General features: G+C 34.5%; 1 protein-coding gene across 1 annotated transcript; it reads right to left on the bottom strand.

The window, feature by feature from the left end:
- Positions 1-2,181: 2,181 nt before the first annotated feature.
- Positions 2,182-4,481, bottom strand: LOC116025775 (probable serine/threonine-protein kinase PBL21). Its single transcript, XM_031267112.1, has 5 exons — positions 4,147-4,481; positions 3,771-3,958; positions 3,462-3,651; positions 2,948-3,339; positions 2,182-2,804 (listed from the first exon to the last, which is right to left on the bottom strand). The coding sequence occupies exons 1-5, from the start codon at positions 4,316-4,318 to the stop codon at positions 2,481-2,483; spliced, it is 1,266 nt and encodes a 421-aa protein (XP_031122972.1). The 5' UTR covers positions 4,319-4,481; the 3' UTR covers positions 2,182-2,480.
- Positions 4,482-14,378: the final 9,897 nt, after the last annotated feature.

Consider the following 14,378-nt stretch of genomic DNA (forward strand, 5'->3'; position numbering starts at 1 on the left):
CAAAAAAAAAAAAAAAAACACACACAAATACAAAACCTTAACATGTAAGCTTCTAGTCAAAAAGATATTTTTATCTATGATAATATAGTTTGTAAATATAGAGTCAAACTTGTGTGAGACCGTATCTGTAAGACGTGTCGGATCGAGTATGATTAATATGAAAATTAATGTAATACTTATATTAGAAAATATAAAACTCCGGGGTACTAATTAGGAATAAATTAATGTTTGTTACTTATAAGGGAAAGTTTATATATTGTGTATAAAGTGGAATTTGGTTTGAAATCTTTTTGTGGTTTTATTTTGTTTACTGATCTGATCATTTAGGAAACTTGGACGAACTACCAAATTAAAGAAAGCTTTGCGGCCGCTGTTTTTGTTTTAGGGTTTCATGCGTGTGTTTGTTGTTTCCTGCCAATTTCTAATGTCCCTCCAAAATCTTGGGTCAACATATTGTATTGGGGACTCGTACACCATTTCAGACGGTAAATTTGAAACTATTAAGGATGGAGTGACAAATCTTTATCTATGAGATAAAAATGAACATGAATAAAGTGTTTTTACTTGTAAGATCATAAGTATTACATTTACTCAAAAGTAATAGATTTCCCTAAGTAATATGTTTGTTCTTCGTTGAAGGGTCCTTTGATCCGGGTTCAAAGAAAAGTATGTTTGTTCTTTGTTGAAGTGCCTCTTGGTTCAAATGACTTGATAGGGGATTGATCTTCAAAGAAGAGCAGCTTATATGTTTGTTCTTCATGGTTCAAATGACTTGATCATTCTAAAGAAGAGCTTGATCTTCAACTTAATTATATGTTTGTTCTTCGTGGTTCAGAGCTTGATCTTCAACGTATATGTTTGTTCTTCATGGTTCAAATGACTTACTTGATCATCTTCAATGAAGGGCAGCGTTTACGAAGTTTATAATATTTGTAAGATGTTTACATAATGTTTTCTAAAATGTTTGCATAAAAATGAGAGCTCCAATTTATCAGTCGTTATACCGTGGACCATGGATCATGGCTGATGTTGCAGTTATGTTGAATTGATACTGCAGTTGTGTTGAACGGATACTGCAGTTGTGTTGAAAGGATACTGCTGTTGCGCGGAACAGAGGCCGTGTCATCCGTCTGGACCTGCAGTTGTGTTGAACTGATACTGCAGTTGTGTTGAACGGATACTGCAGTTGTGTTGAAATGATACTGCAGTTGTGTTGAACGGATGAACGGTCTCTGTTACGCGCAACTGTAATTTCCTTTCAACACAACTGCAGTATCAACCATGATCATGGCCCACAATGACCATGGTCCGCAATATAATTTGCGCCAATTTATAGCGGTAGGAGAGAGAAGAGTTTTTGATAGTTTCAAACTCTTTTGATATAATATGATTTAAAAAATTAGATAATATCAATATTATCTAAAAATATATTAAAATTGAATAATATAAAAAAAATTATTTATCAAATTTCCAGCGTCAACAAATACATAATATTTTAATTACGTGAACAAATACATTTTAATATTTTAATTAGCTGTGTATAGTATAAAGTGTTCATGATATTACATGCATGCACTGTTTGTGTTTATTTACATATTCGTTGTACAACGTTGTGGGCACGTACGCCACTATGTTCCAAATTCCAATGAATGAAGACAAGAAGGAATATCAGTGGGAATACTTTGTGATTCCCACTCAACCTCCCAATCCGCTATATATCTTCTTCAAAAAGCTAAGATCAACTGGATATGATGTCGGTAGTGTATCTCTCAGTTGAATTCCTTCTTCATCAGGTCCTCTTACTCGTTTGTCTTTCACAAACATGTGGCGTGAAACACGAGTCAGTTAAAGTAGCAGTTTAATTAAATAAAGGACTGTACGTAGAATATATGTACATATTCTAAATCTAGCTATACCTAGCTAGGACTCTTCAATTCATCTCATTTATCAGATCACTTTTACTAGACTAGACTTTATAATATATGGATCACATACGTGTATGTGTGTACACATCATGCATGCAATTGAATTTATGTTTAAATAATAATAAAATTTTAACAAATACAATTATTACTATTAAATTAAATGCCGCAAGCTTAGCATGCTAATTAAGCAAAGGGCTGCTTTGGTAGAAATTGGTGCTGGAGGTGTTCTCTGTACTGTTTTGTCATGGGATAAAAGTTGATGTCATCATATTCCGGACAATATTGCATAGATTTACAAAGAAAAATTTCACATTGATATGTTACAAAAAATTAAAGACATGAATGAATTTTAATGAACGAGATGATGTACAATGTTTGTGTCACACTTTTTTCATAACAGATGGATTCAATGTGAAAGCTAAGGTTAGAAATTGTGGGTGGCTGGTTTGTGGGGTAACATTATTCTTCGACTCAGCTCGATCGATCGAAGGTAGGAAAATGATCCATGCATATTGCTCCGAGCCGTACGTATGTGCGTTTAGATTAAATATATAATTAAAGCGGTAAAGTGATGTTTCCAAAGCTTTTTTTCTTAATTGCATGAAAGCTGAGATTGAGTTGCAAGCTGGGAGATAAGGGCGGCGTAGTGTTGGGTGTAACCACGGCGGCGGTGTTGCGATTTGAGGTCTGGGCTTGAGACACCAGATAGTCGAGCGCCATGGCGATGTCACTTATGGCCGGACGAAAGCTCGCTTGGTCCTGTAGACACATTGCTGTGATGGCCACCGCATGGTGAAAAGACCGAACCGAAAATCGTCTTTCCAGCAATGGATCTGCCATCTCCACAAACCTTCTCTTGTCTTTAAGGAATGGCCGACACTGCACGGGAGATCAGATCATATTAGAGCTAGAAACGGCTTTGTTAGGTGTTTAGATGTTAACTGATAGCTGTTTGATATAATTTTTAAGTTAACAACATAAGGATCATATCGATGGAGATCAGAGGTATATATAGTACGTACCCAGGAAACCAAATTTTGCTCTCCGGGCTTGGCGTCACTATCATAGGCACGACGGCCAGTGAGGAGCTCCAACAGAACGACACCGAAGCTGTAGATGTCGGATTTCAAGGTGAGCTTTCCGCTCATGGCGTATTCTGGTGCGCAGTAGCCGTAGGTTCCCATAACTCGCGTGGAAACGTGGGTGTTATCGCCAACAGGCCCTAATTTGGCCAGACCGAAATCCGATAACCTCGGATTGAACTCCTCGTCCAATAATATGTTGGAAGATTTCAAGTCCCGGTAAATCACCGGCGGATTCGCTGTACAATGCAGATACTCCAATCCACGAGCCGCACCCGCCGCGATCTTTAGTCTGTTGTACCAATTCAGCGGTTCCTTCCCAGGTTCCAAGCCTGATCCATCCAGATCTTATTAATTAATTAACAAAACTGTACTACTAAAACTAGCTAGTAATTATATATGAAGAATTGAAGTTTGAAGAATACTATATTATTATATTATATTATATTATTACCAAAGAGATGATTCTCCAAGCTACCATTTGGCATGTACGCATACACCAAGAGCCTCTGGTCGCCGTGGGTGCAATATCCGATCAAGTTGACCAGATTTTTGTGGTGAAGCAAACTCAACATCAGAACCTCCACTATGAATTCCTGGTTCCCTTGCAGCCCTTCCTGATCCAGTTGTTTCACAGCAACAACCTGACCACATATGTACCAATCAATTTTATTTATTATTTTCATCAAAAACTAAAACATCAAACTAGCTATATATATATATATATATATATATATATATATATATGCTTCAATTCGCTTGCCAATTGGGAGTCCAAGACGCCTTTGTACACGCTCCCGAACCCGCCTTCTCCTAGTAGATTGGATTCCTTAAAATTTTGGGTGGCTATTGCGAGTTCCTTGAAGGTGAAACTACGTGCAACATTGCCCTTTTGCCCATTACCCTCCCTATAATTCCCTCTCGAAGAACCTCCTTTCCTACTTTGATGTTCTGCGCGCGCGCACACATATATATATATATCAGATCAGATCAGCTTAAAAGACGTATCTACAATTGTTATATATTGTAAATCTAAAATCTTCCACCATATAATTAAAGATACAATTCAAGAACATATATATATGCATGCACTTTGAATCATAATGGATCGAAACCTTAATTATTGACAAACGGATTACCTGGAGAAACATTTGATCCGTGAAGCAGATCCTCATCATAATCCCTGATGGCTTCCTTACGGGAAGGGCTAATGCACGGAAAACAACTCATCATATGATCAACCTTTAATTTAAGTTCTCTTTTTCTTTCTTTCACTAAATTATCACAAACAATAATATTATAATCGCACATATATACAATTCACCACCCCAGCTTGATCAGGGATTCATATAGAAATCAAAACTACATCTACAACGTAACAATGTTCAGCTTTCGATCAATTCCTTAAATAAGTTTAAATAATCAGGATTAAAACATGAAATTAAGGAGAGAGACTATTCATCCCTCCCCTTAGAACATGTAGTAATCCGATGATAATGAAAGCAAAGAAAGAAAGCTTTATAGAAAATTTATAACTTTCCTTCTTGCATTCTTAGATCGATTTGCAATAAATCAATGCAAGAGAGAGAGAAAGAGACAAATGCATATCCCAAAAAAGAAGGGAAAGACGACAAGTAAGAGAAATTTTGAGAAGTTAAGATTACACAAAAATAATAAACCTCAAATTTTGGAAATTGATAAGACCCTTAGAATTTTTCCAAAATAAAAAAATAAAAAAATAAGACCCTTAGAATTAATGAATGAGAAGGAAATTAATTGCACACTAATTAATTCCCATATTTTCCTCTTCTTTTTAGGATGGCTCCTTATTTAGCGCATACTTTGACGCTAATTCTCTCTTTAATTAGCCTCTTTGTAATTATGAACTCATCCGTCAAGTTTAGATTAATGTCGCTCTTGAGTTCTTCTAATCCTAATAGTAATCCTTTTCTTATTCGGAATATAATTACATTTTCTTCATCAACCTGACAAATCCATTTTAAAAAAATCAACAACATTGGTCTCCAATTTTTCAAATTAATTATCAATTTTTTAATCTTCAATTGTGTAAGCTTCCAAATTAAAACTATTATTGTATAGAGTATCAAATTTGATTTCCAAGAAACCATTTATACAATTATAAACTAATAATACAATTGAAAAATTACCAATACAAACTACTATACTGGTTTAGCAAAAATAGTTAATTATACTGAGTATACGGGTGTAAAATGTTGTCCTCATCAGAGGATTGGGGTCATGCTCAACCAGCCAACTCAAACATTTATTTTGGGCAACAATACAGCGTAACACAGTAATTAGGCTAGTGGTGGGGTACATAATCAATGAATGATTTAAGCTTGTAATTATATTGGAGTCTATTTTTGTTTTTGTTTTTTTTTTTTGAGGAATATAATACGGAGTAATAATGCTAGACGCGTTTTTTTCTTTTTTGACAAATTTGTTACAATTATCTAATTATAACATTAGACTTTTCCAAGGGCGATTTTCTTGGAAGTCACCATCAATGCATTTTATTGGGAGACAAATGGATGAACCTAGCTAGCTAGAAGTCTTTAGTCGTTAGATTAGGGTTTGATTAACTCTTAAGAACAATTTCCCCCATATTTTTAAGGTTTGTGTTAATATATATATATATATATATATATCCACCTAATTCTTTCTCTGTTAAAATTGAACATGTTTATCGTGAACAATATAAAGTGATGGACATACTTGCAGGGACTTCGTTGTTGCATCACTTGCATGCTAGTTTGAATAGGATAGTTGCCCGGATTGTTTGCATTGTATTATCTAAAAGTGTACATTAGATAAATCTCATTTTTATGTAATAGCATGCAAATTATAGAAGGGAAGTAAATTGAACTTATGACCTTTATGTATTAGAATCATACTCTACCGATTCGACCACTTCTTTTGGGACGGTTGATTGTGTGTTTTGAATATGTTTTTTTAAAGACATCACATTTTAGACAACATGTATGTATAGCTTGTTAGTTAAGTATTCATTTTTGGTTTGGTCCTCTTCTTTGTCATATTAATAAAATTTTCTCAAAAAAATTCTACTCCGTATTTAGGTTGACATTTAAGTAGTTTTGCCAAACATGACGTACAGCCACGCAGGATAGTTACTGTATAATTGTATAAGTCAAAAAGTGTGCAAGGCTAGCTTTCATCTGTTGTTGTCACGGTTCCTACAACTAGTCTATTATATTAATGGAAAAAACATCATCATTATCTTAAATTTAAGAGTGTCACATCATAAATACAGCTACCTTAATTACTCCAAAATTCTACTTCCTCACTTTTATTTCATGACGTGACAGATAATGATATGCTATTTTAATCATGTGAGTCTAAAAAAATGTCTACATTATAAATTTGGGATGAGAATAGAATTCGAGAATAAAACTTGAAAATCCATATAATAATGTCCTATTTATATTTCTTCTCCCAAACCTTAATTATATTTCGTGGGATCGAGTTGTGCATGCATCTCCGTCTTCAGTTCTAATTTAGTCGGTCCAAACTCCAAATACAAAATCAAACCTCGTCAACGCTTTCACATGAATGAAGGATTTTATGGGTATTCAATATTTAACATGCTTTTTATTTATTTATTTTTAATATAACATCTAATATTTCTACCACGGTAAGATTAAATTAGATTCGATTCGATTCAAGTCACTTAGTCAATCTTCTATTGCCATTCCATTAACAATATGGCTATCAATTATCGCAAACGGCTAAGTTATGTTTGATTGCATTTCAATTGCTTATTTTGTGAGTTATTAACTTATCAATAATATTGGTCGGTATTGATCTATTAATTTCATTATTAGGTTAGCGAATCAGTTTGTTCATGTCTTAACAAAAGCAATTGATTCTTAATTTGACTTCATGATTTGGGAGTCTATTCCTTCCGATTATATTCGGCCCCTTCTTCATTAATACATTATTTTCTTGGTTTGATTAAAAAAAAAACTCTTAATTATTGGTCATGGACTGAGGATCATATAATACTTAGGGATGTTAACGAACCGAACATAAACGAACAGAGGCTGTTCGTGTTCGTTTGTTAAGGATTTTGAGGTGTTCGTGTTCGTGTTCGTTTGTTAAGGTTTTTGAAAATCCTGTTCGTGTTCGTTTGTTAAGCGTTTGTTAGTGTTTGTTAACGTTCGCGAACACGTTCACGAACGTGTTCGTTAACATTAACGAACACGTTCACGAACATGTTCGCAAACGTTAACAAACATGTTCATTTACGTTCATGAACACGNCAATTATCTAATTATAACATTAGACTTTTCCAAGGGCGATTTTCTTGGAAGTCACCATCAATGCATTTTATTGGGAGACAAATGGATGAACCTAGCTAGCTAGAAGTCTTTAGTCGTTAGATTAGGGTTTGATTAACTCTTAAGAACAATTTCCCCCATATTTTTAAGGTTTGTGTTAATATATATATATATATATATATATCCACCTAATTCTTTCTCTGTTAAAATTGAACATGTTTATCGTGAACAATATAAAGTGATGGACATACTTGCAGGGACTTCGTTGTTGCATCACTTGCATGCTAGTTTGAATAGGATAGTTGCCCGGATTGTTTGCATTGTATTATCTAAAAGTGTACATTAGATAAATCTCATTTTTATGTAATAGCATGCAAATTATAGAAGGGAAGTAAATTGAACTTATGACCTTTATGTATTAGAATCATACTCTACCGATTCGACCACTTCTTTTGGGACGGTTGATTGTGTGTTTTGAATATGTTTTTTTAAAGACATCACATTTTAGACAACATGTATGTATAGCTTGTTAGTTAAGTATTCATTTTTGGTTTGGTCCTCTTCTTTGTCATATTAATAAAATTTTCTCAAAAAAATTCTACTCCGTATTTAGGTTGACATTTAAGTAGTTTTGCCAAACATGACGTACAGCCACGCAGGATAGTTACTGTATAATTGTATAAGTCAAAAAGTGTGCAAGGCTAGCTTTCATCTGTTGTTGTCACGGTTCCTACAACTAGTCTATTATATTAATGGAAAAAACATCATCATTATCTTAAATTTAAGAGTGTCACATCATAAATACAGCTACCTTAATTACTCCAAAATTCTACTTCCTCACTTTTATTTCATGACGTGACAGATAATGATATGCTATTTTAATCATGTGAGTCTAAAAAAATGTCTACATTATAAATTTGGGATGAGAATAGAATTCGAGAATAAAACTTGAAAATCCATATAATAATGTCCTATTTATATTTCTTCTCCCAAACCTTAATTATATTTCGTGGGATCGAGTTGTGCATGCATCTCCGTCTTCAGTTCTAATTTAGTCGGTCCAAACTCCAAATACAAAATCAAACCTCGTCAACGCTTTCACATGAATGAAGGATTTTATGGGTATTCAATATTTAACATGCTTTTTATTTATTTATTTTTAATATAACATCTAATATTTCTACCACGGTAAGATTAAATTAGATTCGATTCGATTCAAGTCACTTAGTCAATCTTCTATTGCCATTCCATTAACAATATGGCTATCAATTATCGCAAACGGCTAAGTTATGTTTGATTGCATTTCAATTGCTTATTTTGTGAGTTATTAACTTATCAATAATATTGGTCGGTATTGATCTATTAATTTCATTATTAGGTTAGCGAATCAGTTTGTTCATGTCTTAACAAAAGCAATTGATTCTTAATTTGACTTCATGATTTGGGAGTCTATTCCTTCCGATTATATTCGGCCCCTTCTTCATTAATACATTATTTTCTTGGTTTGATTAAAAAAAAAACTCTTAATTATTGGTCATGGACTGAGGATCATATAATACTTAGGGATGTTAACGAACCGAACATAAACGAACAGAGGCTGTTCGTGTTCGTTTGTTAAGGATTTTGAGGTGTTCGTGTTCGTGTTCGTTTGTTAAGGTTTTTGAAAATCCTGTTCGTGTTCGTTTGTTAAGCGTTTGTTAGTGTTTGTTAACGTTCGCGAACACGTTCACGAACGTGTTCGTTAACATTAACGAACACGTTCACGAACATGTTCGCAAACGTTAACAAACATGTTCATTTACGCACGAACATGTTCGCAAACGTTAACAAACATGTTCATTTACGTTCATGAACACGTTCGTGAACATTTAATAACCAAACACCTGCACATGTTCATGAACACAATTTATTTAATAACCAAACACCTGCACATGTTCATGAACACAATTTATTCGTGAACAATAAATAATCTACGTTCATGAACAATTTATATGTTTGTAAACATGTTTGCGAACATTATTAAACGAACATTAAACGTTCACGAACATTACTAAACGAACACAAACGAACTTGTTCACAAACACTACTAAACGAACACAAACGAGCTTGTTCGCGAACACTTAGCAAACGAGCTTATCATTGTTCAGACTCTGTTCGTTTATTAATCGAGCTCTAAATTTTGTTTGTTAATGTTTGTTTATCTTAACAAACGAACATAAACGAACGCTTACCGAGCTCGAACACGAGTAGTTTGTCGAAAGCTCTGTTCGCTAACACCCCTAATAATACTGGCCTAGTGTGAATCACATCCGGCATTGTTATGCTTATGGGCTGCAGAAAGGCCATTCTTATGGCTTACATATATAAGTATATTTGTGGCATATATGGTTTGATCACTTAATTTAGTCCTTTTGATTTGGATGTCATGTAATCCATTTTACTAGCACTCCATGACATCAGGCTAACAGCTTTTTATTGGGCTTGGGATTGAGTTAAAATGACTCGATTACATTTTGAAAGTTTTATTTTATTTATCTTAATTTTAGGTTAGTTGTAGGTAAACACCGTTTTGAAATAGGTCGGAATGACACAACATTCGAGGACATGCAACTATTGACTTAATTGGGACGATTAGCCGCAGTTAACATTCGAAACTTATAAGTTCTAGCTAGTTATATGTAAAACTATATATACTTGCTCTATTTAAGGTAACAATTAAAATTATTGTCACACAAATAAAAATAATATTGAATTTTCACTAGCTAGTAAAATTGTTATTGATATTGCAAGCCAAGTTGAGACCGACAGAGTGCACATGAGTGTTCAAAGAATGATCACTTGGGTTTCCCTTCCGTTTCACCAAAAAAAAAAAGAAAAGAAAAAGGAAGAAGTGCATATTCATAAGCTTACGTTGCAAATAAATGTTTAATTTATTAAAAGTGAGGAAATTAAAGAAAAAAGTTAATAATTGAGTTGCTTCTGTTGAATCAAAAGGTTGATCACAATTGTTGGCAAAAAGAAATTTCAATTCGAGTCAGAAAAGGAGTATACCAAGATTAGAAATCAAATCCCAATAGGAATAACACGTTTTGGTTTTGATTAGTTGGCTATTTAAAGGACCTCTCATCTAAACACCAATCACGAATTCCCTAGCTAATCTTGTGAGGTATAAGAGTGTTTTGAGAGGATTCTAAATTCCCCTAGAAAGTAGTACATGTGTTTAGGTTACAATAGATTAGATAGGAGAAGATCAATCTATTGTGTAATTTCTGGTCCCAAAACTATATACTTTGAATATTAAGCTTTTAGTGGATTTAGGCAAATTCTCAAGACTGAGAAGTGCCTCGCAGAATAGGGTTTTTCCCAAACTGCGTTATCAAGTCTCTTGTGTTACAACTACTGTTTTAACATCTCTGTGTGCTGCGCATTACATTTTTCAATTGGTATCAAAGCCAAACTGCTTAAGTTATTAGCAGGATCCTAATGGCGTTTCCCAGGGAAGGACTATCAAACAACAGACCACCAGCCCTAAGTAGTACAAACTACTCCTATTGGAAAGCTAGAATTAAAATCTACATATTAGCCTAAGGAGAAAGAGTGTGGAGGGCTGTTGAAAACGAATTGAAACATCCCCTTGATAACAATAACAAAGCAAAAGGTCGAGCTGATTGGAGCGAAGAAGAACTCAAAGAGTTCAACTATAACTCAAAAGCTATGAATGCCATCTACGGAGCTGTGAGTGAAGAAACGTTCAAACTAATCGCTGCCACAAATATAGCAAAAACAGCATGGGATATATTGTGTGATCATCATGAAGAAAACTCAACAGTCAAACAATCAAAACTACAAATGGTCCAAACCCAGTTTGAAAATCTAAAGATGGAGGAAGAAGAAGATATCACACAATTTAATGGAAGAATACTAGAAATTGCTGGGGAGGCCTATAATTTAGGAGAACCCATTCCTGAAAACAGGTTAGTAAAAAAGGTATTGCGATCACTACCGGAGAGATTCATGATGAAAGTAACAGCTATTCAAGAAAGCAAAGATCTCAATACATGCAAGCTAAGTGATCTAATGGGAAACCTTAAAACATATGAGCTTGAGATGTTGCAAAACAAAAAGCCAAATGGCAAAGGAATAGCTTTTCAATCAAAACAAGAAACCAACTCAGATGAAGATACTGAAAACATGGAAGAATCCATTGCACTGCGGACAAAAAACTTCAACAGAGTTCTCAAGAATTTTAACAAATTCAGAAACAAAAACAAGAGCTTCTCGAATAATCAAGAGAATCCTTCATGTGCACAAAACCAGTTCATCAATACCAAGAAGAAAGAAAATTCAAACCTAGATGGAATACAGTGCTATGAATGCAAAGGAGGACATATTCAGTCAGAATGTCCAAACTACCTAAAATGGAAGAACAAAACATATGTAACAACCTTGAGTGATAGATAGTGAAGAAGAAAACAACACAAATCTTGTGGCCTTTATCACAAATCATGAAAGCCATGATGAATCAGAGGAGGACATGCAAGATCTATTAAACTCCTATACATAGCTGCACGCTAAGTGGGAAGAAATCATCAAAGTAAACTTAAATCTCATGCAAGAAAATCACTTCCTTAAGAGTGAAAAGGAAAGGGAAATACTTCTTCACAAAGAAACTCAAGAAAAGCTAATGAAGTCACTAAAAGAGGAAGACAAGTTGCTACAGGAAATAAGAAGACTAACTAAAGATGCAGTACAACCATACTTAGCAACAAGGAAAGATTCTGCAGTCGAAAACATAGAAGTGTTACAACATCACTTTCAACACCGTAGAAGAATCAGGTGTTACTACTGTCACAGATTGGGACACATCAAGGCACACTGCTACAAAAGACAAAATGATCTCTATAATAGAACCTGGGTAAGGCAAGAACAAAAACCAACCCAAAGAGTTTGGGTCAGAAAAAATCAAACACCAGTGACAGCTTACACTTCAAAAATCAGCAAAGAAACAAGTGTTTGGTACTTTGACAGTGGATGTTCAAGACACATGACCGGAAACCCAAACAATCTAGAGGACATCCATTACAAAGATGAGGACATGTAACCTTTGGAGATGGAGAAAGGGGGCAAATCATTGCCAGCGGAACACTAAATGTCCATGGTCTACCCAGATTACCAATAGTCTTCTTGGTACAAGGCTTAAAAGCAAACCTTATTAGTATAAGTCAGCTGTGTGAAGATGAACTGAGGGTAGAATTCTCAAAAGAAAATTGCAAAGTGTACAACCAAGGACATGAATGCGTCATGATGGGAAAAAGGTCCTTGGATAAATGCTACACATGGGATAGCCATTTAACCTGCAACCAAGTCACCATTAATCAAACACTTCTGTGGCATCAACGTATGGGGCATATAAAATTTCATGACATGAAAAAGGATCAAAAGATGGGAAAAACCATCCGTTTAAGAAGTGATCATGGAAGAGAATTTGAGAACTCACAGTTTAGAACATATTGTGAAGAGAATGGAATTCATCACGAGTTCTCAGCTCCCAAAACACCACAACAGAACGGGGTAGTTGAACGGAAAAATCAGACCATAAAAGAAATGGCAAGGGTCCTACTAAATCACAAAAGAGTATCACCTAAGTTTTGGGCAGAAGCAGAAGTTACTAGTGAACAAATGGCTCAGGAATTAACAGCTGGAAATGTAAGCTTTGAGAAAAACAAGATCAAAGCAGTTTCTCTAACAAGCAAATATGCCATACTCCAGAAAATAACTCTAGTCAACTAGAAAGAAGAAAATCAAGGAGAAGAAAGGCAAGAAGAAGAAAACACTCCAGAAGAAAATGTTGAAACTTCTGGTTCAACATCTTCAGAATCAGAAAAATTTTGAGCAAAAAGGGGGAGAAACAAATTCAATTCCGACTTTTTGATGATCTACTGAAGATATGTTGAATGGTATGCTGATGCTACTGAAGAACTGTTGAATGTTATGCTGATGATGATGAGAACATATTTTTGTGCTGCTGATGTTATGAAGTCCAGAATACTATGGTACTAAAAACTATCATGAATACTGCTAATTATGAAACTTCTCTAAGCAGCCAAATGATTCAAATCATTAACAAATGATGAAATCTGATGAATCTATTCACTAATGGGTATTACTATAATCGTTTCCTCTGTCTTTCAAAGACTCAAACAGAAGATTCAGGACCAAAAGAGGAAATGTAGGAGAATCAACTAAGGGGGAGAAATCAAGGTTTTTGCCAAAAAATTGACAAAGGGGGAGAGTGTTGAATCAAAAGGTTGATCACAATTGTTGGCAAAAAGAAATTCCAATTCGAGTCAGAAAAGGAGTATACCAAGATTAGAAATCAAATCCCAAACAAACTAGGAATAACACCAATACTGTTTTGGTTTTGATTAGTTGGCTATTTAAAGGACCTCTCATCTAAACACCAATCACGAATTCCCTAGCTAATCTTGTGAGGTATAAGAGTGTTTTGAGAGGATTCTAAATTCCCCTAGAAAGTAGTACATGTGTTTAGGTTACAATAGATTAGATAAGAGAAGATCAATCTATTGTGTAATTTCTGGTCCCAAAACTATATACTTTGAAGCTTTTAGTGGATTTAGGCAAATTCTCAAGACTGAGAAGTGCCTCGCAGAATAGGGTTTTTCCCAAACTGCGTTATCAAGTCTCTTGTGTTACAACTACTGTTTTAACATCTCTGTGTGCTGCGCATTACATTTTTCAGCTTCGTTTATAGTAATTGGTATATCCCTTGGTTTTAGGCAAGGGTGGTGAGACTGAATTTGGAAGCAATAACAGGATTAAAAGCAAAGAGAGATTTTAGCTCAAAATTAGAGAAAATGATATATGATATGATATTGTGTGCAATTCAAGGTCAAGATCAAAGACACACCTTTCTCCATGTAACGTAACATTGCAAATACATGTTATAATTAATTAAAGCCACCTTATTCTCCCTTCACTTTTCAAAATAATATACTATCTAAAAATACGGTTTTGGTGGAGTCCACCTTGTA

This window comes from Ipomoea triloba, chromosome 7, assembly GCF_003576645.1.
Source record: "Ipomoea triloba cultivar NCNSP0323 chromosome 7, ASM357664v1".
Lineage (NCBI taxonomy): Eukaryota > Viridiplantae > Streptophyta > Magnoliopsida > Solanales > Convolvulaceae > Ipomoea > Ipomoea triloba.

Bases quoted from the DNA above. Each gene is read 5' to 3' on its own strand.
- LOC116025775 (XM_031267112.1), bottom strand. From the start codon at position 4,318: ATGTGCGATTATAATATTATTGTTTGTGATAATTTAGTGAAAGAAAGA. The intron at 3,652-3,770 runs GCAAGCGAATTG...ATATGTGGTCAG, and splicing joins GCGTCTTGGACTCCCAATTG to GTTGTTGCTGTGAAACAACT. The intron at 3,340-3,461 runs GTAATAATATAA...TGGATGGATCAG, and splicing joins CTTGGAGAATCATCTCTTTG to GCTTGGAACCTGGGAAGGAA.